General features: G+C 52.5%; 1 protein-coding gene across 6 annotated transcripts in view; it reads right to left on the bottom strand.

The window, feature by feature from the left end:
* ARSG (arylsulfatase G) overlaps positions 1-27191 on the bottom strand; it is a 100716-nt gene that overhangs the window by 16541 nt on the left and 56984 nt on the right. For 5 of the 6 annotated variants that reach the window (XM_075014970.1, XM_075014969.1, XM_075014973.1 and 2 more), the window contains 3 exons: positions 20383-20579; positions 18124-18204; positions 12634-12742 (listed from right to left, as the gene is read on the bottom strand). In XM_075014970.1, the coding sequence (XP_074871071.1) occupies positions 12634-12742; positions 18124-18204; positions 20383-20579 (387 nt within the window). The remainder of the gene's footprint in view (positions 1-12633; positions 12743-18123; positions 18205-20382; positions 20580-27191) is intronic. The other variant, XM_075014975.1, reaches the window with a different exon arrangement.

Here is a 27191-nt window from a genome sequence, read left to right as displayed (position 1 = left end):
TGACAGGTGCAGAGCTAAGGTCATGGAGGGTGTCTGTGGTAGAGATGCTCACTGGAGCAGGGACTATCTTTACTCTGTGTTTGTACAGCACCTAGCACAATGGATCCCGAGTCCACCTCTGGGGTTCCCTGGTGCTACCTCAGTGTGCACAGTCACGAGGTGGGACTTGAACCCTATTTCTCCCAACTCCTACATCAGCGAGGGGCAACCCAGCCTAGTGTGTGGACCACACGAGTGGTTCGTTTTCACCTCAGTTGGCCACAAGATTGTGGTGACCAAGATGGACCCCCGGCATAGGGTCGGTTTGCTCACTGCACTTGCAGACCTAGAATTTGCAGGGTGGGCCGAAAGAATCGTAGCAGCTCTTTGACTGGCTGCAGAGGGAGTGCACAGCTCTCCCACTCGACGAGTGTGCTATCAGCATGCGCCTCCCTTCCCGTGCTCGTGCTTTACCTGCATGTCACGCTAGTAAGACTTGTAGGAAAAAACTATGCAGATGGAAACCAGCGGAATCTGGCAACCCTGCGCATGACCAATGGTCAACAAAATGGCTCATGGGCCACACATAGAACCCAATCGGCCACAGACTGCTCGCCACTGTCCTCCACCATCCTCTCAGCTGAGATAGCTGAGTGTTTCCTTCCAGGAAGGAATACAGACACCCAGCAGATACAGGAATCCTCCAGGTGCTGGAGTCCACAACAAAGAAACCAGCCTGGCACTTTCAGCAGAGCCACATCACCCTCCACGAAGGCCTCCTGGAAGATGCCCTGTTCGGCTCAGAAGGGAAAATGCACACTCAGCCACTTTTCACGCCAGCCACGGCAGATCCTGTAGCCTAGGAAAATGTGGCCTCACATCTGCGTTGCCCAAAACAGTGATAGAAACCAGACTGGAAAATAAGAGCCGTGCCGGCTTGTGCGCTTATACCGAAAAGCCGTCAGCATTTCCACCGTCTCTTGTTGGGGGTTTACAGCTCAGCCACAAAATACTGCTCTGGGCTAATTCTCAGTTATTCCATGTAGTAAGATCCTGCTAAGGGTCTGACACACCGAGAGGAGCAGGCAGCTCTGCATCCTGCTCCCCAGGAACTGCACCTTATAGCCCCATAAAGGCCAGGAAAAGGAAGGCCTGGAGGTGCTCCTGCTGTTTGTGGACCACAGCCCACTGTTAATGTGCTGATTACACATGAACGTGGTCTGGTGAACTGAGCATGAGACTGCGACCAGGAATGCCTGAACCCTCAGCTCTGCTACAGACTTCTCATGCAGGCTTGGGGGTGTCATTTACACTTTTCAGGCCAAATTCACCGCTGTCATAAGCGGGCACAACTCCAGTGAGGTCAGCAGCAAATCCAGCTCCCTGCCTCTCTCTTCCCCACATCTGACCCTCACCCTCCGTAGCTCTGTTTTCCTTCTAATCCTCCCTGGTGGGAGGCACAAATACCAGAGGGTCACAACATTCACAAGGGTTCCCTGCTGAGAACCCTCACAAATGTTGAATTTCACAACTGTGGCAGCCGCCCACGCTCCCGGCCTGGAGCCCCAGTGGGGTGACGGCTGCTGGCGCTCCTGCCCGAAGCCCTGGGGAAGCAGTCGCTCGCAAATAACTGAACGGGCAACCTGGCTAGTGAGCGGACAACCTAGGCAAGTGGGGTCCAGCAGCAGCCCTCCACCTCAGGGGGCCGCAAGATTGGCATGACCCAAATGCTCTCCTGGGATAGGGGAGTTTTGCTCGCTGTGCCGGCGTGCCTCTAATTTGCAGGTGTGCGGTTGGAACTGTAGCAGCGGTTTGACTGGCTGCAGAGGGAGCACGCGGCTCTCCCAGTCACTGCTGCCTTGAAATCAACACACGCCTCTCTTCACGTGCCCTGGCTTTACCCGTGTGTTACTTCAGTAATACCAGCAGGGAAAAAACGCCTACATGGGTGGAAACCCAGGGAATCTGGCAATGATAAAAGGTCGAAATGGTGCACTGGGGCAGCCACACAGGAGAGATTCCAATGCCTCCCAGCGGACTGGCAGAGCACCCTCAGCTGGCAGCCTGTGTTTCTATGGGTGGTGCACATCCAGACATGTCTTGGTGCACAGAAGAAAATTTACTCCGCTCATCCATGGACATCGTTACAGGGATATTGCCTGTGGGCCACACACAGAACCCCCTCGGGTCACTGGCTGCCCACCACTGTGTTAGACTCGTACCTCTCAGAGTTGCCAGGAGCTGGGACCCCTATGAAAACTGCAGCCGGTGTGCCTTCGACTGCCAGCAGTGTTGAGGAGGCACCTTATGCTGGGCTCCCATAAGTTACAAGAACTCCAAGTATGGAGGCCCATACAGGGCTCCGGGGTCTATTCTTCAGGCATTAAAGGCCGTTGGATACAATAAGGAGAGTTGCCTCAGAAGCTCTCCCTGTTCTTAAAGGCTTTTTTCCCCTGCATGTCTAAGGCACCTGAACGGGCTGGTAATTCCCTGCTTGCCGGAAATCCCAGTCTCCATCCCAGCTACAGCACTCAGAGGCCTATGGCAGAGTTCACCAAGGTGGGAAGAGCTCCTGTAGTCCCTTGTGCCTCCTGGCACCTGGGCTGAGCCAGGTGGTCACACCTCTGCTCTAGGCAGCAAACATTAGTGAGGGGCAGAGTCAGCTGCTCAGACACAAGCCCCACTGGCAGGAGCTCAGAAGTCTGCAGCAATCTCAGGTAACCAACTGAACCTGCATCTTAGCTCCCCAGGCCTGAGGAAGGCCAAGGGCCCTACAGCTTCCCTGGGAAGAGGACTGCTATTCCTGAGGCGCCATGGACGTGCTGTTGCAAGCAGCAGGAACCAGGTACAACAGGGCCCTGAACTCCTGACTCAGCCACCACTCCCACGAAGTCAAGGAGCGAGACTGGGAATTGACGGGAGTTTTGCCTGAGCCAGTGCTGCTGGCTGGGGCCCATTGCTACTATCCCAGTTGTGTGACTTGGAAGCAGAGGAACCTGAAGCTCCTATTTCTGTGGCTGCTAAGAAACCGAGCGGCCAAACAACGCCGAGGAGAGCAGAAAGACAGGCTCTGTCGAACACCCTCTCCCAGCGGCAGGCTGATGGGTGAGGCTGCTCCACAAGTCAGGCCCCAAAGAACGAACTTTCAGGTCTCATCCTGGGACCAGCCAGGTTCCATTGACCTTTTGCGACAGTTGCTCAGGGAGGCGGTGCTCCTACACCAGCGGGAGACCTCCTTCCTCTGGGGCTACAGTGCTGGAGCCATACCGCTTCAGTGCCCCATTGAGCCAGCCCTGAGGCTGCCCCCCTGCCGGTGGCTCCCCATAGTAGCCAAGAGAACTGCAGCTGCTCTGCACCCCTCAGAGTCTGGTCCTCAAGCTGTGTCAGAAATGAGCTGGAAAGACCAGCCAGGCCAGCGGAAAAGGTCAGAGACCCAGCGCTAGCGACGGGCTGCACAAGGGGAGAAAAGGGCGACGTGTGCGTGGAAGGACTTTTGGGACGTGCCCCTACAGGGAGGTGAGGGGTGACACACAATGTCCCTATCGGTGCACATCTAACAACTCTTTCCGCACGTCGACAGTGTGTGGCAGGGGTGGGCTGAGGGGTTAGGAGTGTGGGAGGGGGCTCAGGACTGGGGTAGGGTGAGGGCTCGGGTGGAGTCAGGGATGCATGGTTCGGGGTTCAGGAGGAGGCTTGGGCCTGGAGTGCAGGGGGGGTGCACACTCCAGCTGGGGACCAAGTTCCAGGGTGGGGATGGGGATGAGGGGGTTGGAGGGCTGAAGGCTGCCCCAGGGAGAGAAGACTATACCCAACCTCCCTTACCACAGATGTGTAGGGCCAGGGGAGAAGGGTCCCTTCCCAGGTCCCACTTGGGCTACTGTGGCCGTGAAGAGGTGCCACTCCGTGGCCCTGGAGGGCTGCGGTTAAGTTGGATGGGAGCACCTCTCTCACAGCTGTGGCAGGTCTGTGCCGGGGCTGGGGGAAGGGCACCGGGCTGCAGCAAGTCCGGGGCAGCTCTATACAGGGGCCAGCGGGCAGAAGGGTCTCTCTCCCAGCTGCAGCAGCTCTGCACCCTTGAGTGGGGCTTAATGGGCAGCTGCGGGGCCAGGCACGTTAGAGGGAACATAGGTCAGAGGCATACATCTGCCCACTGGCTGTGTTAGAAATAACCACCTCCCTTCCACCCAGTCCCAGGTCGTAACCATGACTGTGGTTCTGCAAAGGGACGTTCCTGGTCCCACCTGCAGATCCCTTTGCAGGGTGATTTAATATGACAAAGCAGCAATGCCCAGGCAGGCTTCTGTCGGTGTTGGGTACCAGGCAAACTCATAAAACTCTGCTCGAAAGCGTGGATGGTCTGAACTCAGCGCTAGGCAGTCTGGAAATCACACATGCCTGGGGTTATTCCAGAACACAGCTGAGCCTTGAGCCTGTAACACCCTTATTTGGAGGCTCTAGGTCGCATGTGACACTCTGAGTCCAGCAGCTGCTGAAGGTCTCGTCCCCCGTCCCACTGTGAGCTGTCTCTCCTGTGACTGGCTTTTGATCAGGAAGATTTCCGAGTTCACTGGGGGTGCTACGTTCCGGCATCCCCGGCAGATATGAAGTGCAGATCACAGATGTCAGGAGATTTCATGCTGTAACAGAACCTTTGATGACAATTCCGCTTTCCTGTCAATGTTCCAGATCCTCAGCTGGAACACAAGAGCGCTTTCTCAGCTGGGATCTCGGCGTTCAGAGTTCAATGACTGCTGAGTTGGGAAGACTGGATGCACATCAAGGGAAGAGGAGACTTCTAAGACTGTTGACAAAACAACACCCACCCACCGGCCAGGTCTACCAACATAAATACACTGCAACAATTCTGCTTGGGGTCAAGTCAAGATTGAAAGGGTTAACAATTTAGAACATGAGAGCAGCCAAACTGCATCAGACCAAAGATCCATCTAGCGCAGCATCCTGCCAGTGTTCCCAGTAAGCAAGATGTGGGTGTCCCCCAGCTGATCAGCGGCGCGCCCACAGCAGGACACAAGTGTTTCTATTGGTGGTGCACATCCACACATGCCTTGGTGCACATAAGAAAACTTATTCTGCCTCTGGATGGAAAAAATTAGAGGGAACCCTGATCCTGCCCCTCACAGTGGCCAACGACAGGTGCCCCAGAGGGAATGAACAGAACTGGAAAGCAGCAAGCGATCCCTCCCCGTCGCCCTTTCCCAGCTTCTGCCAAACAGAGGCTGGGGACACCACGTCAGCTCCCGTGTCAAGTTACCTTTAGTATTTTGAAGGTGGCTGCAATAAATCTAGAGGACGGCACTTCCTTCCCTGGGGTGGCAATATCCAAATCATAAAACCGGCTTCCTTGGCTAAGAATCAGTGCAGCTGTTCCTGACAACTCACTGCACAGATGTACAAATCTCTGTAGGGGAAATCGCTGAAAAGCACATATGCAACTTTCTGAGAGCTGTGTGAAGGCCCATCTGCTGCAAGAGGATGACTCTCAGAATTAAAGCTGGGAAAACGTGTCAGTATTGAAAGGGGAAGACGCTTTGGCTTCCAGCAACACTCACAAGGAGCCCTGTAGGCAAATGCAGCCAGTCCAATTTTCTGCTTCGGGTCCACATCTATCTGAACAACACTGGAAGTTCTGACTCTACAGGTGCTTCTTGCAGCTCATTGTGGAGCAAGAATTAGGATAAAGAGCCTTAAAAAAAAAAAAAATCAACGAAGCGGAGTAGCAAGTAATGGATGGGGACCATTGACAACACTAGGACAGTAAATGCTGTTCTCTTTAAGTCCCACCTCCAACTGCATTTTGTGGAGGATGGGACAAGGCACGTGGTTGTGCTGCAGTAAAGAGCTAGTAAGCAAGATACACGCCTGTCTCTGCAAACAATAGAGCTTTGCTCGATCTGCAGAACTTTGCCAAGAGAGTGAGAAGTAAAGCGTGGTACAATTAGCTCCTTATTCATCCCAGTGGCCTACTTCAAGGCCTTACTTCGGACTAGTGAGGCAAACGGGAAAGGCAAGGCAGGCGCAACTAATCATCATTAAGCAGTTAGACACGGCAGATTTCGGGGGAACAAGCTAATCGCTGCACGTCGGCACTGGCCCACGGGAGGCGGGTGTGCGTAGAGGAGCTCGCAGTGTGCGCCGGCATTTTTCTGTTCTGTTCTCGCTTGCTTTTTGGAGCTCTGTGCTCGCCTCTCCAACGACCTAGACCAGCGGTCAGCACCCATAAGAGCAAGAAGAGACGTTTTCCTCAAATTCAGTAAAAAACTCGGTAATTCGAGAGCCGCAGCACATGTGACTTCAAGACTGTCCTTAATAAATAACATCAAACCGTACTTTTTGTAACCCCTATTTTAAGAACAGCGCACACACACATTCCACAACGCACTGCATGTATTTATGGGGGAGGTATCCAACGTTTCAAAGTCACATATAGTTTCCTATTTATTGTTCAGTTTCTAGACATTTATGAAATATCTAATATAATCACAAGAGTTCCCCCCCCCTTTTTTTTTTTAACGTTGCTATTATAGCGTCGGCAGCCACAAAGAAGTCCTTAAAGGGCAGCATGTGTCTCCAGAGCTGCCGGTTGCAGACCCCCAACCTAGACTTCCTCCAAGTTTCACTCAGCAGGTCTCTCCCAGGGCACAGAATCAGAGCAGGTCAGTCCAAAGTTGCCTCAACCGGTTAGAAGAAGAGTCTACACTGTAAACCAGTGTTTCTCAGCATTTTTTTTTATAAAGTACCCCCTTTACAAAAAAAAAAAAAAAGTACCTATAGTACCTACAGGTTTCAGACAATTTTCTTCTACCATTGTAACACATTTGTTTCAATAACTTAATTGTAACTGGTTGGTGGGCAAAAATTATCTATAGGCAATAAAACTTGCCATCGTATTTATGATTGTACAAAAAGGTTAAAAATAAAAAAGGAAAAATCTGACGAAGCGGGTCTTTGCCCGTGAAAGCTTACACTCCAAAATATCTGTTAGTCTATAAGGTGCCACAGGACATCTTGTTGTTTTTTTTTTAAAAAGAAATCAGATGAACATAAAATAAGTTCAGTTTTTTACAGTAGTGAAAAATGGTTGAGACACACTGAGTTAATGTGCCCTCTGGAAGAGCTCTCAGTCCCCCAGTTACATGTCCCCTGGTTGAGAACCACTGGTGTAACCCATCCAGGGTCCAAACCTGCCACGCTGATGCAAAACAAGCCCCCGTGATGATGTAAGTGGGCATTCCCTGCATGTAGAGACTGCAAGAGCAGGTCACACTTGGTGAGGTCCCCCCGACACCACCCCATAATGATGTTTGTCATTGTCGCTGTTTGGGAGCAGGGGCAACCGTCAGCCACAAAGAGGCTTCCTGGTCATACACATGCTGCTTTGCTACTGCCGCCCATGGGGACAACGCCATTAGCCCGTCTGATTTCATTAGTGCTGGACACTTCATCCCATGCTCCTTCCTCCTGCACTCACCCATCGCTCCCTCCCCTCTCTGCCAGGGAGTCCGTCCAGCAACCTGTGGAGTCTTTCCCAGCACCACATTGCACCACTTGCTTTTGCATCCCAGGGCCGGAGGGGCTAATACCCAGGCACGCCTCTTGCACAATGCCGCTTGTATTTCCTGGTCTTGGCGTGTGGTATCCTCCCTTCCTCCAGGGCAATCATTTCAGGCAGCGCCAAGGCTCCCCAGTGCTGGCTGGGCTGAGCTGCTTCAGGCTTCAGCCGGTAACACGGAGGGCCTTGTTTGCAGCTGGCCTAAGTCCCCGCCTATCCAGTGGGGTAAGGCCCTCTCCGTTTAAAGAAGCAGCACTGGGAGTCTTGAGGACAGAAGGTGGAGCAGGGAGCATGGAAGCGCCAGTGTCCCTGCCTCCTGCAGCTCAGGTCCAAGTAGCCACACGGGCAGCTAATTCCCACGACGACTGCAACTTCTGGGGGGAATGCTGCCATCCGGGGAGAGTTGGATGCAACATCTTTGCACCTGCTGGGGGGCTTTACAGTTGCCTCGACCGAGAGGCAGGAGGCACCAGTACGATGCCTGGCTCCTGTGTGACCTTGGGCAAGTCACTCCATCTCCCTAGGCCTCAGTTTTTCCCCACAGCCCCACCCCTCCTTGCAGGGAGGATATCGTCCATGCGTGCTTGCCAAAGGGCTGGCTGCTGCAGTGAGGAGAGCCCAGCAAGTACCTAGACTGGCGGTGGGCAACCTGCACCCCGCATGGGGCCCGTCGGGGGTCCTATGTGTGGCCCGTGCACCCCTCTCTACTTCCACCTCTTGAGCACTGGGGGCCCTGCACTTCCCCACTCCTCCCCGCACCAGCACCTCCAGGCCTGTCCTTCTCTGCCAGAGCCTCACACCACACATCAGCCGACTCACTGCCCTCCAGGAATGCTGGGGGGGCAGGATCAGGGTGGGGGTTGGAGTGAGGGGGTGGGGGAAGGGTGGGGCCTGCAGCCTGCGGGAGGCAAATGAGAAGCGACACGCATTTCGAACAAGAGCACGTGGGAGGTGCCTGCTGATCGCACACAACACTGCGCGAGCCGCACACGCCCTGCGTTGCTTCACATCCCTTCTGCCGGCAGTTTAATTTGCCCCCCCATAAGAGGTCACGTTGGGCAGAAAAGGAAGGAGAAAGCAGGAGATTCAGGCACCATCGGTGTCATCTTATTCCTGGGCTCATTTTCCTGCACACGCCCGATTTCACTCGTGCGGCCCGCCAAGGTGAAGGAAGGCCACTCACTCGCCCAGCTGGCCAGTCACTGGCCTGATGCCACGTTGCAGTCGTGGAGACGTCCCAGGTCAGGTCTAGTGCCTTGAGAGCTCAGCAGGGGTGAAAGTAGCGTAAATTTCTTACCAGGGTTGTCATTTCTCTGGGCAGGAGGATGGGGCGGGGCAGGGGAGGTGGTGGGGGGCTTTCCATACTACTGTACCTCTATGCAATGCTCTCCCCCCATTTCCACTGGGGTTCCTGCAGCTGGGGCTGCCGAGGTGGCGGTACTCAGTACCGGCAAGAAAAAAAGCACTGCCTGTGAGTGTGGGGCGGAATGCAAGTGTTGGGGTTTGTGAGGGTGTGGATGTGTGGGGCAGGGGGTTAGTGTGTGGGAAGGTGCAGGAGCCGGGCTGCGGGGTGGGGTGTGTGTGTGTCAGATGGGGCACAGGATGGGAGCTCTGGGAGCTGTTCTCATTGGCACAGGAAGGGAGCTAAGTGAGTAGTGGGGGCTGCAGCACCCCTGGGATCGTGGCCCAGTACGTGGCATGCTGGCTGCCAGCTCCACACATCTGGGGCTCTGCTCCCAGCGTCCGGTTTGCAGAGGGGAAGAACAGCGTTAAGGCATCTGGACCAGAGCCCCATCTCCGGCCAACCACTTACCGCTGCACCACGCCAGGATGAACTGGCTTACACTCACCCTTGGAAGTCAGGCACCCAAAAGCAGAGGTGAGCCAAAGGTCATGGTGGGGCACATGTTCAGAGCACCAGGGCTGCATGACCCCTCTAGCCTGAGAGAGGCCTCATCAGCCATCCAGCTGATAGGGCGCTCAATCTCTGCCAGATTCGCTGGAGGCAGATTCCTCTCGGTTTAATGACAGCAAAGAGAAACACGCTGCGGGGCCGGAAAGACAAAGAGGGCCGTAGTGTGGAAAGAGCTAGATCAGCTTCTGCAGGAAAGCTTGGTTCAGAAGCTGCCTATTGAGGGATCAGAGGACAGGCTCAGAGAATGGGAGGGAATCCGTTACTGATCTGTCCTGGGGGAAAGAAAGCTGGACAGGAAGCAACCAGCACAGGTCTGAGGGTGAGTGCAGGCAGAATGCCACCAAGGCGGGTCACAAGCACAGAGCCCTCCCTGATTGGCAGTGACAAAGATTACCAGCCACTTCTATCTGCCCCATCCCTAGCTAGCAGGTGCCAGCAAAATCTGCATCCTCATCGGGAGGCCAGGGGGAAGCACCCACTGATAGGAGAACCTGAGACATCAAACTCTCCTGTCACCCCTAGAGAAAATCTGTGCTGGTGAAGGAGGCTGGGACGCAGGCACTGCTATGGGCTCCGCTGCACCTTCCACTCTCAGGACTTCCAGCAGTGCCCCCTGAAGCAGCGTGAGTGCCAGGCATAAAACCCCACAGCCTCAGAATAACATGACCCTGGGCCCAATCCCAGGGTCCCACTTTACTAAACATGCGGGTATATACACCTGCTTTCCCGGCAACGGTCCTGCCCTTTGCCCTGCCCCCTGCGCATGCGACTGACGCTCACTCATGCCCATTTATGGCGCTGTTGATTTACATCACATCACCAACGGATGCGGCCTGGTGCGCGGAGTTCCTTCAAGAGGACAGGCTGTCAGCCTTCTGTGGGCCGTTTCCTGCCTTTTGCTGGTCTGCGTCACATGCCTGCAGTTATTCAAACCTCCTCCAAGTTTGTCGCCTTTCAACGTCCTCATTCACGGCTGACTCCCCGTGAGTGCGCGGGGGGCAACGGGATGCAGACCAGGCTGGATCCGGGCTCACATCAGTCCAGTGACCGAAACCCCAGATACGGGTGCAGAGTTACTCCAGGCGCTGCACTGTCATGCTGTTTGCAGCCTCCAGCTTTGTGGTGGGGTTTCACAAGACAGTGCAGACAGCTGGATTGCCTTGGGGCTGTGCGGGACCGGAGAACTGCCTCTTTAAAAGTGACCCATTCATCCCTTCAGAACTGGGTATTTCTGAGAACCTGCGGGAGCCCTTCAGCCTCCTCATTCCCTGACCCAGCCTCAGCAGTGCACTGCTGGAGTTACCACTGTCCACCCTGCGGGACTGGCTCTGGTGGAAGTCAAAGCAGCTGATTAGCCCCTAGTCTCTCCATTTAGCACGTAGAGCTGCAATGCGTTCAGTAGCCGCGCGGCTGTCTGGGATGTGGGTTTAACATCCTTCCCTGCAGCATCCAGTCTTGGCTCCCTGCCTTCCTCGCTCCTGGAACTGATCGCTGCTCTGACCAGTGAGAGCAGGGCTTTATGGAGGCACTCAGTTCCTTTCTTCTAACCCTAGGGATGCTTTGCCTCTGTTACCCTGGCCAGGTTCACCCATGTGGGTTCAACATAAGAAGCAGCACTCCCTTGCTCCCATGGCCCAGCTTGAAGTCAGGCAGCAACATATCCCCAGGCATGCCAGAAGGGATCCTGGATTTCCCTCTATCTCCCTTTGAGCCACTGAGCAAAGGCTCCTCTGTCCAGACCAGGCAGACGGATTGGGCTTTGCTTCCCGGTGTTTTGAGCAAAAATGTATCAGGTTAGCTCAGTAGGGGGCAAGTTGCGGCCCATAGACCACTTGCAGCCTATCTGGGTTGTGCGTGTGGCCCTTGATACATGCCGGGTTGCTGGACTGTGCTGATTTCTCGCCACGTAGTTTTCTTCCTACCGGTTTTACGAAAGCAGCAGGCCCGTAAAATGAGGGCGCGTGGACTGTGAGAGCCGCGTGCTCCCTCTGCAGCCCATCAAACTGCTCCGACGATTCCATCGTCCCACCCTGCCAGTTCCAGGAACACAAGCACAGTTTGCAAAACTCCCTATCCCAGGAGGCCATCTTGGTGAGGGCAACCTTGCAGGTGGCTGAGACGAAGGAAGGCCACTTGTGCAGCTCATTCACTAGCCGCGGCTGCCCATCGCTGGTTTAGCTTGTGCCCTGAGAGCACCAAGCTGAGGAGAAAGACAAGGTGAGATCCAGGCCTCCTCACACACCCTCCCAGCCCTGTGCTGAGATCATTAGACCAACAAAAACACCTTTCAAGGAGATCTGTGGCCCAAACACCTAGCAAGACAGCTGGGGTCAGCGGGAGGCACCACGACAGAGCTTTCCGCAGGGTGCTGAGATTCTCTACCCAGAATTGGGCCCGGCTGCCCCAGAGACCCTCTCTCCCACCAACGCCCTCAAGTGCAACTGGCCTGGGGACAAGAGCGCCCCCTAGTGAACCACCCACACCACTCCCTGCTGCGCAGTGCCCCAGAGAGGGGCGTGTGGCTATAGGAGAGAGAACCTGCCTAGCAGCCAGACTGAGCTCGTGAAACACACTGCTACATGAAATCAGAACTGTTCTAATCTCACTGCATCTGGACCTCAGCGTAAACCCGACTCTTTGTCCCGGCTTCCCTCCTGCTCATTCCTAAACCACAACCTAAGCCTTCTTCCTGGTGGGAAGAGAAAGCCGTCACCCTTTAATCTGGGGGGGAGGGAGGGCATGCTAACACTACAGTGATGAGTGATTCCTCCACCTCCGTTCTGGTGGCTCTTAACAGCCCACGCAAATCCACAAAGAGAAGTCTTTAATTTACCTCTCTGCCGAAGCATTAAAGCCCAGACAACAGGGGGCAAGGCTAGCCCTTACGCAAGGCTGGAGATAACCGAGCAGTCTCACTGCTGGTTACTTTAAGGCAATCCCTCTGTTTGCAAAGAAGGGATCCCTTGTAAAGAGACACAGTGACCTTTTAACTCGCCTGGCAAACACACGTTTTCCCAGCTAAAATCAGCCATGCCTAACGGCTGCAAGCAGTTCTGACGCAAGCAGGAGACACGCCACTGTCTCTGATGCCCACAAAATCCTGGTTTGCAGAAATGACAAAATGAATGGTCCCCCTGTACTAAGAAATGCAATAGTTTTGTCCTCCTACCTCAACAGGGCAGTGCTTGTCACATTGGCAGGGATCCTGCCAGGCCAATAAGCCAGTGCTGGAATGCGATGTCCCCCTTCCCAGGTGGTTTGCTTGGCTGCACTCCCACCTGGAAGACAGACAGGTAAATTCACACAGGCCATTTTGCACAGGAGCTTTCTGTGAACCAAAAATCTCTCCTGACACAAAGAGAATGGGATACTCAGAGCCATGGAGACTAAAGAAATTGCAAAGGAGGAGCATAGCATCTGAGGGCTTGTCTACACTGGAAAAAAAATCCCCTTGCATCCACACTGCAAAGCTTGTTATTCTGGAATAAAGGGTGTTTATCTCGAAATAGTAACTTCACCAAAAACAAATGACTTCCACTGACCTTCCCCCCATCCAATTTCAAAACTGACTCAGTGTGTACTAAGCAGAGCCCATTATGACTTAACTGGCCTCCGAAGAGGCATCCCATCATGGCTCTTATTTCGAAATTGGGCTCTCTAGCGTGAATGCTCAATTTCAAAATGCTCTTGCAGTGGGAATGCTCTTTTCAGAATACTTTGAAATAAGGTGTTTCTGAGAAACCCTGAAATGTAAACATAGCCAGGAAGGTGATGTTGCATCAGAAAAAGAAAAAGAAAAAAAAAAAAAAGGAAGAGAAAAACCCTACTGCAGAGTGAAGTCAAAAAGTAGCTTCCTCCCACCCCTCGAGTTCCTTTAAAACGAAATTCAGCCTGGCCCAGCACTAGCCCCAGGCTTGGCTTAACCCTGTGTATTTTGAGTCCTGCCAGCACTGGGGGTTTTGAAGCTGCACAATTCTGTTTTCATAGGAGGAGGAGGAGAGAAAGGTTCATTTGATTTCCCACTTTCTCCCTGGTCAATTGAGATTTTTGGCTGGAGAGTGGACTCCAAGACCCAGAGGTTCCTTTCAGACCCAAATTCCCAGCCAGCAGTACCTTTTACTTCTCATCCCTTTTGATGAGCAATGGAGAAGCTCCGGTGCTGGTTTCGCAAGTCATGTAGCTGGGTAACATTATTTTCATAAGCCTTTGAAATTGTGTGAGAACCCAACAAATAGAGGAAACGTTTAGCTTGTGGTAAATGCTGATTCTGGCTTGTTTCTCTGTGCAGGCCTCAGGGGCTGGTTACGTGGGGAGTGAACATGCGTGGTTTGAGCATTGGCTTTCTAACCCCAGGGCTGGGAGCTGAGTCCTTGGGGGGCCTTTTCGGGATCTGGGGCATATAGATTAAAAAAGTCTGTCAGGGATGGTGATAGGTCCTGCAGCGAGGGCAGAGGACTGGACTCAATGACCTCTGAAGGTCCCTTCCAGTTCTATGAGATGGGTTTGTTCCTACTGTACCAGCTGGAAACAATTCCAGTACATGAAACCTTCTCCCTCTGGACTGCTGAAGCAGCCATACACACACACACACACACCTGCAAGACCTGCGCCGTTCAAACTAAACCCCTTCTGGCCATGTCCCCAAACAACCTCCCCTTCTCTTAATTACCCACTAATTCATAACCCAACAAACCCAGCTCTAAGGGAGGAAATACCATTCACAGCCTAAAAGCCACCAGGACCGGATGGTGTCCCCTGCGAGTGCTGAAGGAACTTAACTAGGAAACTGCAGCACTAGCCATTTTCTACATCATTCATCTGAGGAAGTGGGTCTTACCCATGAAAGCTCATAACCTAATAAATTTGTTAGTCTCTAAGGTGCTACAGGACGGCTGGTTATTTGTGAAGCTACAAACTGACATGGCTCCCCCTCTGAAACTATCAACTGTGGTCTAAACAATGAGCAGTCCTGTGGCACCTCAGAGACAAACAGATTTTTTTGGAGCATAAGAGCCGTCACGGGAAAAGACCCACTTCGTCAGATGCACTTCATCAGGTGCCACAGAACTTCTTGCTGTTTTGGCGGATACAGACTAACGTGGCTGCCCCTCGGATAACTGTGGTGTGTAATACTTTGCCTGTTTCGACTACCCCAGCGCACACGATCTGTCTGTTTTAAATGGTTGCCCATCACTGCAGTGTCTGAGCCTGTCCAACAGAAAAGCAATACAGGTTGAATCGCTCTAGTTTGGCACGGTCTGGTCTGGCAACATCCGTGCTCCAGCATGATTTTAGTTGGCCAGATGTCCACTTGTCACTTATGGTACATAATCTATGGCTTCAAACAGCCTCTATACCAGATTTTTAATTTGGCCCTCCATAGGCCAAATAAAAAGAGGCCCCCGTGTTTTTTAAATACGGTTTCACTTGTACCAAGTTAGAGCTGGGTTAACTGAAACACAATAAGGTCAAGTGATTTGTATACAAACCCGCAATGAGTCATAGCAGACAGAAAAAGCCAAAGGAATATTCGCTAACTTGCTGTCTAGTCCACATACTGTGCTGCCTTTAAATTACAGAGGAAACCAGGACGGCCCTTTGACAGGCTCAGGGTGGCACTTTCCATAGTAAACACTATGCTAAAACAAAACAAACACACGCACACACCAAAAGAAAAACTACATGGGTTTTTCTCATTAATAAGGGTTGCACAATTATGTGATGGCATCATATTACAAAGGCCAAGGCTTTCCCCAAAAGCTGGACACCAGAAAGAACAGAACATTCCCTGAGGAGCATTAACAAATCCGTCCCGATGACAGGCCGAGATCTAGGCTACTTCCAGCTGGGATACAGCACTGCCCTCTTCACCCCCATTTCAATGCAACTCCCAGGCCTAGGTGCAAACCAGAGGGAACAGTGCAAAGGGGACTTCAGCCCCATGTGCCTTAGAGGGGTGATGATGGGTCTGCTGCTTCCTTTCATGGCTAATTCAGCACACCTCCAGCAACGCCTCATGTGGCAGGTGCATCGCTCAGGGTTTTCCATGGCCAAGCGAACCCGCCCAGGGATTCGGGTGTGACAGCTAAAGCCTCCCCTCCCCCCGTTTCCCCCCACCAGAGATGAGGTGACACTTTCCCTAGTGGGTTGCGGTGGGGGGCTACTACTGCCGTGGAGAGGGCAAGTTTTTATTCTGTGGTACAGAACTCATGGAGAAGGTGGGCAAAACCAGAAACACAGCATTGCTATTTTCCCTCAGTAAGGGCCTCCCTGCACCTGGATCAAGCCCTACGGGAAAGCCAGCTTGCTTGAAAAGGGCATTAATAACCTAAGCCCTTTTCTAAACTGTCCAGCTAGTTGCAGACCTTCCTTCACAACCCATATAAAAAGTCTGGTCACTGTACGAATGACACTCACAACACTAAAATCCCCGCTTGTTCCCTCTGTGCAACCCTGCCCCCGACAAACACAGTATCCAATCAGAGATTTGAGAAGTACCAGAGACACCATGAAGTCCAACAGAGACATCACTAGTGCTACAGGTTGAATCTCTCTCATCCAGCTCCCTTGGGACTGAAAAAGTGCTGAACCAGCAAATTTGCTGGACCACGGGAGGTCAATATTGTCTAGCACATTGCAAACACTTCCACTGCTTACGGGGCTGTTTGAAGACATTTAGGGGTAAATTACAGCTAAATAACAGCACAGAACACTGAGAGCCAGGACTGGTGGCTGGAAACAAACTTTAGGGACCACGACAAATTTTGCCACACCCATGATAAGTGGTCATCCAGCTAACTAAAATCATGCTGGATTACGGATGTTGCTGGACAAGAATTCTGGACTAGAGAGAGTCAACCCGTATTCCTTCTTAGCATCAGGTTTCAACTGGAACCTGGAGGGACTTTAAACATGATTGCTCCTGACAGGTGTTCCACTACCCATAGGGAATTTCTCCCCTTCCCATGACATTTTTCCACTGATTTGTAGGTGTCTGTGTGAGACCAGTGGGTTGCTAGCCATGCTTTGTTATTAAGGCTGGCTGCTAGAGAGCACGGGGCTGTTATGAGAAGCTTGGGTGTGTGTACATCTGCTGGGCTGTTGCGAAAGATTTATCATTTCACTAGGTAAGAAGAGCGTACGCAGACCTGATTTGCTGATTTGGGGGAGGTAGAGAAGGAGAGAGGCAAGAAAAAAAAAAGCCATACAAAATAAGCAAGTAAGTACTGCAAAGAGCTGCAAGTAACAGGAAGTACCCCTTGTTCCACTGGCCAGCTCAGGGCGGCCTTTTCTCTGAATCACACATCAGTTTCCTCCGGGCTTCTACTGTATCTGGACGATGCCAGGAAACAGACAAGGAAAGAGGTGCTGCCTCAATCCCCTGCCCCGTCCCCTTCCGTCCTGGAGCCAATGGGGAGATTGAAGCTGACACACATCCACAGTGCGTAACACAAGCAGAAGTGGGAAAAGTCTGAGTCACACTGGAGAGGTTTGGCTGCTTCCGTGTAAATAATCAAACCCACCAGGCAGATGGCTCTGCTGGAGACAGCAAACTCTAAAACCTCTGTGCAGTTAGATTTGAGACCTCATCATGACATTCACTTATATGGAGCTCCCCTAACTCCTACAGAACTCAGAGAGACCTCAACACTTCCAGGATAACAAAATCCAAGCTCCAAAATCATTGTTAGCACAGTCAGAGCACACCTCTCTGTGTCGGTTACCTCAAGGCCTGGGTGTACTTGAGGACTTTTTATATGCATCTCCCAACATCCTTCTCTATCACGGGGCAGATTATAGTTTTACCTCCATCTAGAACAGGGGATAGCAAGCTCCGGCACGTGGGCTGAGATTGGTATGTGAGCTGCTTTTCATCAGCACATCAGGCAGGAGCCTCAGCCCCACCCCTCCTCCCACATGCAGCCAGGAGGCTACTTCTGGATTAACAAAAGACCAGCTAATGCCACCAACCACCCCCTGAACGGTAAAGCTCTGCAGCTTCTCTTATTTATTAATGAAGCTGTTGTAAGTAGGACTACTAGTGACTTGAAAAAGTATCACCGACACCCAGTGACAGAGGCCAAAAGGTCAAATTTCGGCACTCCACCTTGGAAAGGTTGCTGACCCCTGATCTAGAAGCTAGAGTCCATGACACTACAGGACCACAGAGCTGTCAGTTAAAAAAATGAGGTTTCTAACCACTGTGCAAAAGAATCTTGAAATGTGAGCCACGCGTGAACAATACCCGTCTGAGTCTGCAGGCAGCCTACGACAATAGCGCCAAGAGGCACAAGTTTATCCAGTCATCTGAAGGCTGCTGCCTTTATAAGAAGGAGTAGGGCCACAGCATGGCAGAAGGGACAAGAGACTCCAAGGGCAAGTATCCAGCGCCCCAGGTTGCCTTAATTCATGATGCTTTGGGGAAAACACCTGCCATTTAGTGCACTCTAAAGGCAAGACAACTGGAGCTCTGCAGATATACCAATCCATGGCAACAGTCAGACAGCTGGGAGTCAGGGAAATACCCTCTCTCTCCCATTTGCTTGGTGACCAGATTTGAACAAGGGCCTTCCAAAAAGAGGTCCCTCTCCGCTCCCAGCAGCTCGCAGGTGATGGCCACCAAGATGCTAACAGCAGTGGCAGCAGCCTTGACAGTTACCTCGTTGCCTTTGCCATGTGCCGGAGAACGGACCCACACTGCCTGCAAGCTCACACTTCTGAGCCCAAGGGCCGTTGTCTCCTGGAGGTGAGAGAAACATCTCAGTGAGAAACAGCCAAAGACAGACAGGCTGGACTGACACAGAGTGAACAAGTCGGAGCATGAAGCACACAGGAGAGAAGCCAGTCACTGGCGCAAGGGCACAAACTCGGATCAGTTCCACCAAAATGAGGAGCTGCTCTGATTTCCACCTGGGAAAATGAGCGAGGATGGCCCCATCTCACAAGCGTGCATGGAGCAGATTCCCTGGTGGCCTCTCTCAGTCGAGGGTGCTCCAGGATGTCTGGGGGAAGCGAGAAACTGCTGTATCTCATCTTTGGTCCCCACGGGGAAGCTTACATGCCCTTGAAAGAGGCACCCAACCCCCTGCTCTCCAGCCCCCGACAGCTTTTTCACCGCAGCAGGAACTTGCGTGAGGATTGACAAAACCGCTGACGGTAGAGTTAACTTCCAAATAAGACGGCTGTATTTTCTCAAGCGGGCTGAACTGCCATGCAGGGAACTGAGTCTAAGACAGGGGAGTGGGGAAGACAATAGCAGTTTGGCCTCGGCCTTAATGAGCCACAGAACTGTTCCTGTTCAGAATGGCACCGAAGCAAGACTTCCTCATTAGGGAGGCGTCTCAGCAAGAGCGGATTTGGGCTTTTTAATTAATGGGGATTTGAGCTCTAATTTGTAGACACGGATGTCCAGTTCATCCGCCTGCCTGAAGCAGAGCAGCCTGGGGAGGAGAAGCGGGGAGGTGGTTGGAAAACAAGCTGCCTGAGGGAAGGAATTGGTGCCAAGTCTGACAGAGCAGCATGGCCTTATCAGGCCCAAACTCTGCCTACAAAGTACTGAGGGAGTCCTGCCTCCCTAGCAACACCATAAGGTGGTTGAGTCTGACCTTCCCAGGCATGTACATCCCCTCCTTCTGCACAGTATCTGAGGTCCTGCGGCCCAACAGCTGAGGCAGGGCCTGCCCACCAGCAGAGCCCAGAGAAAAGTCTCTGGGGATTCTGGCCTCTGTTTCCTACACACACCAAGTGGGAGAGGAATCCCTCAAGTTTCAGGATGGGTCTGAGAGTCAGTTCCTCAGACAAACCAAGCCACTTTCAGCAGCATCTTGGGGGCCTCACCTGAGGCCAAGGATCAATCAGCATTTTCAACAACAGCTTTGATTATTGGCCTGGGCATGGGACATATCAAACCTCCTCGGTTCATATAGGCTGGGTCTACACATGCCCCTTCCTTTCGAAAGGGGCATGTTAATGAGCAGGTTTGAAATGAGCTAATGAGGTATTGCAATGAATATGCAGGACCCCATTAGAATAATGGCAGCCGTGATGATTCGAAAGTGTGGCTTTTTGAATCGCGTGCCATCTGTGGAGATGGGTCCTTCCGAAAGGACCCCCCCCAGTTTTCAAAAGCCCTTCTTCCGACCACCAGATAGGAAGAAGGGCTTTCGAAAACTGGGGGGAGGTCCTTTCGGAAGGTCCCGCCTCCACGGGTGGCGCGTAATTTGAAAAGCCGCACTTTCAAATTGCCACAGTCGCCATTATGCTGATGAGGTGCTGCATATTCATTGCAACGCCTCATTAGCATATTTCGAATCTGCTCATTAACATGCCCCTTTCGAAAGGAAGGGGCACATGTAGACCCAGCCATACTGTGTCTGCAGTTCTTCTCGTCCATTGCTCCCCAACTCCCTGAAACCCCTCTTCACCAGAAAGGGTTTATTTTCCACTCCTGTTGTCTCCTCCCCCACGTTTTGGATCGCACAGGCCTGTCCCGTGCTGGTTCTCCTTACTCTACCGAAGGGCCAGGGAAGGGGACTCAGCGATTTCAGAGGAACGTGAGACAGGACAATAGGAATGGAAGAAACAAGACCTGTGGCGCTCCTGCTCTCAGTTACACTGGTGAAGTTTCACCGACACCAAGAGCAGGGTTTGGCCTGCGGCTTTAATGCTGTTGAACACAGACAAACACGAAGGAGCAGAGCTCATGGAGGGTGAAATCCACACCCTGTGAAGAGCCCATGAATACATCTCCCCCCCGCACTTAAGCCCCATTTAAGCTCTTAATAGGGAGGTAAGGCCGTCCCTAGGACAGCTTTCCATTATCACAGGGCTCCCCTTCATCCTTCCCATGAGCCCCTCACTCTGCCTGCTCCCCAAGGAGAATATGAACATCATTCTCAAGCTGCTTTTACTGCTTTACCTGTGAACCAAAGGAATGTGTTTTCCTCTCCATGGCCATCCACTTTTTCCTTTATCTGTCCCACCAGGGCATCCATCTCCCTCAGGCTGGCTCGGTAGGGCCCAGGGGATGAGGCGCTTGAAGGCGGCTGACTGACGACCAAAGGCACATGCATATGGGACAGCGCTAGGTATAGGAAGAACGGGCGTCCGCGTTCTCTAAACAGGAAACACAGGAAGTGTGTTTAACACGCTGGTAAAGAGAAAAGTGTGGGGGAGGGCAGAGCGCACAGGCAGCCATGGCAGGGCAGGGGAAACGGTTTTCCACAATCTTTAATGCAGGAGGAACGAGAACACATGAGGTGTGAGGGAAAACGGAAAGAATTGGGTTTGTTTAGTCCAGAACAGAGAAGACTGAGGGGGACATGAGAACAGCTTTCAAATATCCACAAGGAGGAGGGATAAAAACGATTCTCCTTAACTGCCGAGTACAGGATGAGAAGCAATGGGCTTAAGCTGCAGCCAGGGAGGTCGAGAGAGGACATTAGCAAATACTTCCTAACTGCCAGGGTGGTGAAGCACTGGAATAACTTGCCTAGGGAGGTGGTGGAATCTCCATCATTGGAGATATTTAAGAGCAGATTAGACCAACACCGAGCAGGGCTGGTCGACATCCGTGTTTCTTAAACTATGTTCCATGGAACTCCGGTGTTCCGTGAACAAGTCACGGGTGTGCCACGAGCATCTGGAAAAAATACACTGACGGTCTGTATTTTCTGTTATTAAAACCAGATACAATGTTACTTCTTCACTGCTACCATACCTGATTAAATGACTTCATGTTGTTATTGCTGTATATGTCACTGTTTCACTTTTTTGGGGGGGTCTGACAACAATTTTTTTTTTGAGAAAATATTCATAGGTATTCTGCATAAAAAAATATCCTTGTTTGATATCCCTCTCGTGGTGCTCTCAGAAAGCTTAAGAAACACCGGTCTAGATGGTGCCTAGTCCTGCTGTGAGTGCAGAGGACTGGACTTGACCTCTCCAGTTCTAATACTGCAGGATAACTCTTACAGAAGGCCACCAGGGGAGAGGGCACTGTACTGGGGCCCAGGAGATTTCCGGGTGGGTTTCTGTGCCAGTTCTGCCACAGAAATGCCAGGGAATCTTGGGGAAGTCACTTCAGTGCTTGGTGCCTCCATTCCTGCTCCCGCCATCTGCCTGCCTCATCTATTAACACTGTGAGCGCCTGAGGGGAGGGACTCTCTCACTCTGCGTTTGTACAGCCCCTAGCACAATGGAGCCTTGAACTCCACTGGAGGCTTGCAGCTTCACCTCACAGGCCTCTGTCCTGGCAGCTGAGCACGGTTAGTCAAAATTGGCTGGGGCAAATCAAAGACAACGCTGTCACCCCTTTCTACGTGCACAGCTCCTTGTCCTGGGGCTCAGCGCCTTGCCCACAGGACTCTCTGCACCTGCAGCTTGAGAGTAGAGAACTCTGGTCTGGGAATGCACCAGGCTAGAGCAGTGCTGGGTTCCTGCAAGGGAGAAGTGGTGCCTGGAACAGAGGACGAGGAGCTGGGGATTAAGAGAAGGACTCACACAAGGCAGGTAAATGAAATCTGTCCCTCCACGATTTTGAACTACAGCCTCCCAGCAGAGCAGACCCAGCACTGCTCAAAAGCAAAGGAAAGGTCTGGCTGAACCTAGCAGAAGCCCATTCTCAGCAGGAACGAGCAAACGAGCCAATGGATCGGATACAGCAGGTCTCTGGATTCTGTCTCAGGCTGAGCAAACACGTACGCTACCCTAGGCAGAGTCTCTCTGACCCAGAGGCCAGGCCTTCCTCCGTCTCCAGCCCTTCAGTCCAAAGGCCATTCCTGACAAGTTACAGTCAGTCCAATGTCATCCCGTCAGCTCTGCCAGTACCTCACCCCCAGGCCTGTAAACCTCCCCACTCCCTGAGGGCCGATCACCAAAGCAAACACAAGCTACCATGACATGGGCTGGGTAATTAACAGTGCTGCACAGGAAGGGGACCTGTTTCTAAGGCCTGATGAGCACCCAGCCCTGTGTAGGCCCCTTTTCTTGTGCTGCACCCAAGCAGAGCCCTGTACTTCCACACAGAGACTAAGGGAGCCTAGCGCAGACAGCAAGTCTGGATTCCCGAATGGGACCAGGGCAGAGGGGTGGCCTCAGTCACCTTTCTGCACTGGCCACGCCTGCCTTGGGACGGCGTAACATGGCTGGATCCACCGTGTGAGCCTCAGACGCGGGCTCCTGGCACTGACTGGACCAGCCTGGCTTGGCCGCACACCCTCAGCCTGAGCAGACTGAGAGGCTCATTGGCAAGTGCAAGGAAGTGCAAGGAAGGGCCAGCAAACACGCCTCCCAGGTGGGCTCCAGCAGCCCAGCCACCTGCCCTGAAGCAGCTGCACCGAGTTCCCATCCCGGCCTCACTCTTTCCCATCGCTGGGCAAGAGTCAGTTTTTCCCTGACGCATCCCAGAATTTTATTTGCTTCTCCCCAAGTTGCTAAGCGCCTGCTGCAGCCACCACCACGCCTGGCCTGGCCTGAGGCACCGGGGAGCGCACAGGGGCTGCTTCCTCACCCCGAGTTCACTTCCGAAGCTCATTTCTTGGCAGTCAGAGGCACCCGCGGCTTGGCTGCTTTCCAAGCCTCGTCTTTCCTTCCTGGCTGCTTGCGGCCCTCCAGCCATCCATGCAGCAGGTACAGCAGCAGCCATCCGAGCTCCCTTCACTGTCCCCTTGTCCACATGCCACAGCTCCGACCAGCAGGGCCGCATGGTGGGCCTGCAAGCACAGATGATCTGAGGGAAATCTCTTGCTACAGACCCAGGAGCTCCCTCAGGCTTGGCTCCAGCGGACACTGCTGTTCCTACCACACAGCATTAAGGGGTTTTGGAGGGAGGCTCAAATCCCCTCCCCATAAGAGATTCAGGGGGTGGCGCCAGAGAAGGGGGATTATAAGGGGGTTCTACCACCAGTGTGAGACTTGTGAGCAGTGTTCCCGCCAAGTTTTCCCACACCCTGGGCGGAATAAATTTTGTTCTGTGCGCCAAGGCTTGTGGGGGATGTGCACCACCCACAGAAACACAGGCTGCCGGCTGCAGGTGGCTGCGAGCACTCTGCTAATCAGCTGGGTGGCACCTGAATCTCCCCTGAGCGACCGCCCAAGTGCACCACTTCTGAGCCTGGGGGAACCGTAAGCAAGCCCTGGCCTCTCTGGGCCTCAGTTCCCCATCTGTGCAACAGGGACCACCGAGAGCAGTGGTCCTCAAATTTTCTGGCCCAAAGCCCAAACTGCACAACACAAACCTTGCCCGTGGTCCACCAGCGGACTGCCCATGAGGGCAAAATACATTTGCTTATCTCTAAGTACCTTAAATACTAAATTATTCAGATTCGTCTACTGGAGCATAAAACACATACATGGCTGTAACGTGAAGGGCGGGAGGGCACAGGGCTACAGAGCCAGGTGGGCTCCCTGCTGCGGAGGGGCGGTGGCGGGGGGGGAGTCCTGAGCCTGTGGCCCATCCACAAGATGGTCGGGGACCACTTGTGGTCCATGCACCCCACTTTGAGAACCACTGCCCTACTGCTTTGTGATTGACTGCACTCCCCTTTGTTTTCATTCTCCTGCAGAAATCCTACCTAAGATCTGGACCACACCACACTGGGAAGTAACCTGAAAGGATTAAAACCCAGAGAAAAGTGACCGAAGAGTGCCTATCCGCCAACCTACCTCAGAGCGCCAAAGCGCGTCATTAAGCTCTCACAAGGTATGTTTACCAGAGAATCCAGTTACTAAACTCATCGGAGAGCTGATGATCATCCCCCACGGAGTCCGTTTTTAAACCACTCGCGGACACGTCCTGTTTTCTTGTTGACGCACTATATTTATCTCCTCAAAAGAGGACCGCTCTTCCTCAGGGCCCTCTGACAGGAAGAGCGGCCTGACGAAGAGCCAGGAGGAACTGGGTCATCCCAGTAATGTGCGCATATGCACACATGCCGTGGTAGAAGTCACCAAAGGACAAGGCGACCTGCCCCGCTAATTCACAGCCCTGCCAGGCTGCACAGGCTCGGCCGCTGAACCAGGCTCTCATCCTTGTTATGGTCTGAGCACAGTTTAAAAGAACTGAGAGGCTGCCCCATTTCCAGCATGCACCCCTCATGTCCCTCCTGCCCGGGCAGTCCCAGAAGGGGCTCCCCCAGCCAGCCCCTTTAACCTGCCTGGCTGCCTGCTGCAGAGGAGGCAGCTGCAGGGAGCCAGGCTGGGACGGCCCTAGCCCCAGGCTTCTTACTGGAGTGCTGCTCTGGCTACCTCTGATCCTGACGCTCCCTGAATAGCCTCTTTCTTCAGCAGCCTCGCTGGAGCTGCCAAGCCTCACACCCTGCCGCACTTTGTGGTTGGGCTGTTGCATCCCTGCACAAAATGTAGCCGTAATCAAAATGCGTATTTTTTTCTTAGCCATTACTGCTCCTGGAGGAAAAAAAATTCATTCTCTCGATGTGGAATGATGCAACCCCATTTTCCTGGGAACCCAGAGAGCCTGAAACTTAGAGCAGACCACTTCAGTGTCGGTCCTTTTCACACACCCAGATATGCTACTCCAGGGGTCAGCAACCTTTTCCCGAAGGGGAAGGCCACAATTTGACCTTTACGTCCGGTCCGAGTGTCAGTGACACATTTTGAAGTCACTAACAGCCCTACTTACAACAGCTTCACTAATAAATGAACATGCAGAGCTTTACCAGTTACGTGACGGTTGGTAGCATTAGATGGCCTTTTGTTCACCCACAGGTGGCCTGGCTTGGAGCAAGCTCATGGCTGCATGGGGGAGGAGGAGTGGTCCTGAGCTCCCGCCTGGCACGATGATGAAAATTGGCTCACATGCCGCTCTCGGCACCCGTGCCAGGGATTGCTGACTCCTGCTCTACTCAATGCTGTCAAATAGCCTGGCTCAAATCAGCCTCTGCCCACCCAGGCACAGTCGTTCAGCAAAGTTTCTCACTCAACAATTCACCCTTTTAGCATTACATTGTATTCACATGCCCCCCATCCCCTGCCCAACTTCATATCGTGGGAATGCTGGTAGAAGTAAATTGAGATCTTTGGAGCAGATCAGTTTGTTGTGCTTGTTCAGTTTGTACAGCACCTATCACAACACAACCCTTGTCCAATCTCAATCTCAGTGTAATCTCAACATGCATAATACAGGTTGAACTCTCTAATCCAGAATTCTCTCGTCCAGCAACCTCTGTAATCCATCACGATTTTAGTTAGCCAGACAACCACTTATCATGAGATAAGTTTACCCTCGTCCCATGAGGTTTGTTTCCAGCCACCAGTCCTGGCTCTGTGTTCTGTGCTGTTCTCTGGCTGTAACTTACCCCCTGATGTCTTCTAAGAGCCCAATAAGCAGTGGAAATGTTGGTAATGTTGCTAGACAATACAGACCTCCCATAGTCTGGCAAATTCTCTCATCCAGCACTGGTCAGGTCCTATGGGTGCCAGACAAGAGAGGTTCAACCTGTATTAATAATTTAGCCCACTGATGAGGGAGCCTGTTTGGCTCTGGCACTAACAGTAGGAGTACTGCATTTCTAATAGGAGGTGGGGAAGGAATACAGGAATAACTGGACTAATCACCAGTCCACTCAGCCATGAATCCCCACTGCTCTTGCATCCACGCTACATGATGATGCTGCAAAAACTTTTATAAAACATAAGTCACTTAATAACTCATGGGTGGAGCTCTTAGAATACAATCCTTCGACTTTGTAGCTCACCTTCCCTCTGGTCTGTGCCCCTGGGCAGATTAGAATCTCACTGCCATAAGTGGCTCACCCTTGCCACAGCTAGCTGAACAAAATATTGCTGACGCACCTAATGTGCTGTCGTTATCCGCCAGTGGGAGAGAGTCAGGCAAAGAAACCAGAGTGAACTCAACTATTTAAAAGTTAAGCAGCAGCCAAACTGGACTTTGCCTCCTTTAACAGCAACCTGTTTAATCCAGTTCTCAGGAGATAGTGAAACATTTCCCCAAATGTCTAGAAATTCATTAAAATGCCTTCCCATTAACTCTGCGGGTGTTCGACCACTCACTGTGCAGCTGCTTCTAAACCAGGTACTTGGGATCAGAGCGGCAGGTCTTCCAAAGGAGAGCCATATTTTTGGGGTCTTTGTGCTCTTAGAAGGGGTGCAGGTCCAAGGTGACCCCAGTATTGCAGCAGATTCTGATTGCTCTTGTTGTTTTTGAAGTCATGGAGTGAGAAGTCTTATGGCACCTTACAAACTAACAGATATATTGGTGCATAAGCTTTCATGAGCAAAGACCTGTTTCGTCAGATGCACCAAAGTGGGTCTTTGTGCACAAATTACGCTCCAATAAATCTGTTAGTCTATAAGGTGCCACAGGACTTCTTGTTGTTTTGGCAGGTACAGACTACCACGGCTACCTCTCTTTTCCATGACTTCAATGACGGCTCGGTACCAAGGTGACAGGTAAAGAATAGATAAGCACAGAGGTAACTCAGAGCAGAAGCTGCCCTGGAAAACACGTTTAAAGCACCAGTCCCACTCCCTGGTTTAGATCAGACAATCCGAGGCTCAGCAGAGTTCAGGCTCAGACTTCGGTCACTGACAAATGAGACAGGCCTAGCACTGACTGGCCAGGCTCTTCTTGGTGCACATCATTCGGACACTGGCCATATCAGTCTGCACAAGGACAATGGCATGGTTCCAAGATCTCCTTTCGCATGCCCTGAGCAACTGGCGGCTTGTGGGGAAGGAGCAACAGCT

Source organism: Carettochelys insculpta, chromosome 20, assembly GCF_033958435.1.
Source record: "Carettochelys insculpta isolate YL-2023 chromosome 20, ASM3395843v1, whole genome shotgun sequence".
In the NCBI taxonomy this organism is placed as follows: Eukaryota; Metazoa; Chordata; order Testudines; family Carettochelyidae; genus Carettochelys; species Carettochelys insculpta.
Note: the sequence above shows the minus strand (reverse complement) of the source record. Positions and strands in the feature narration are given on the sequence as shown.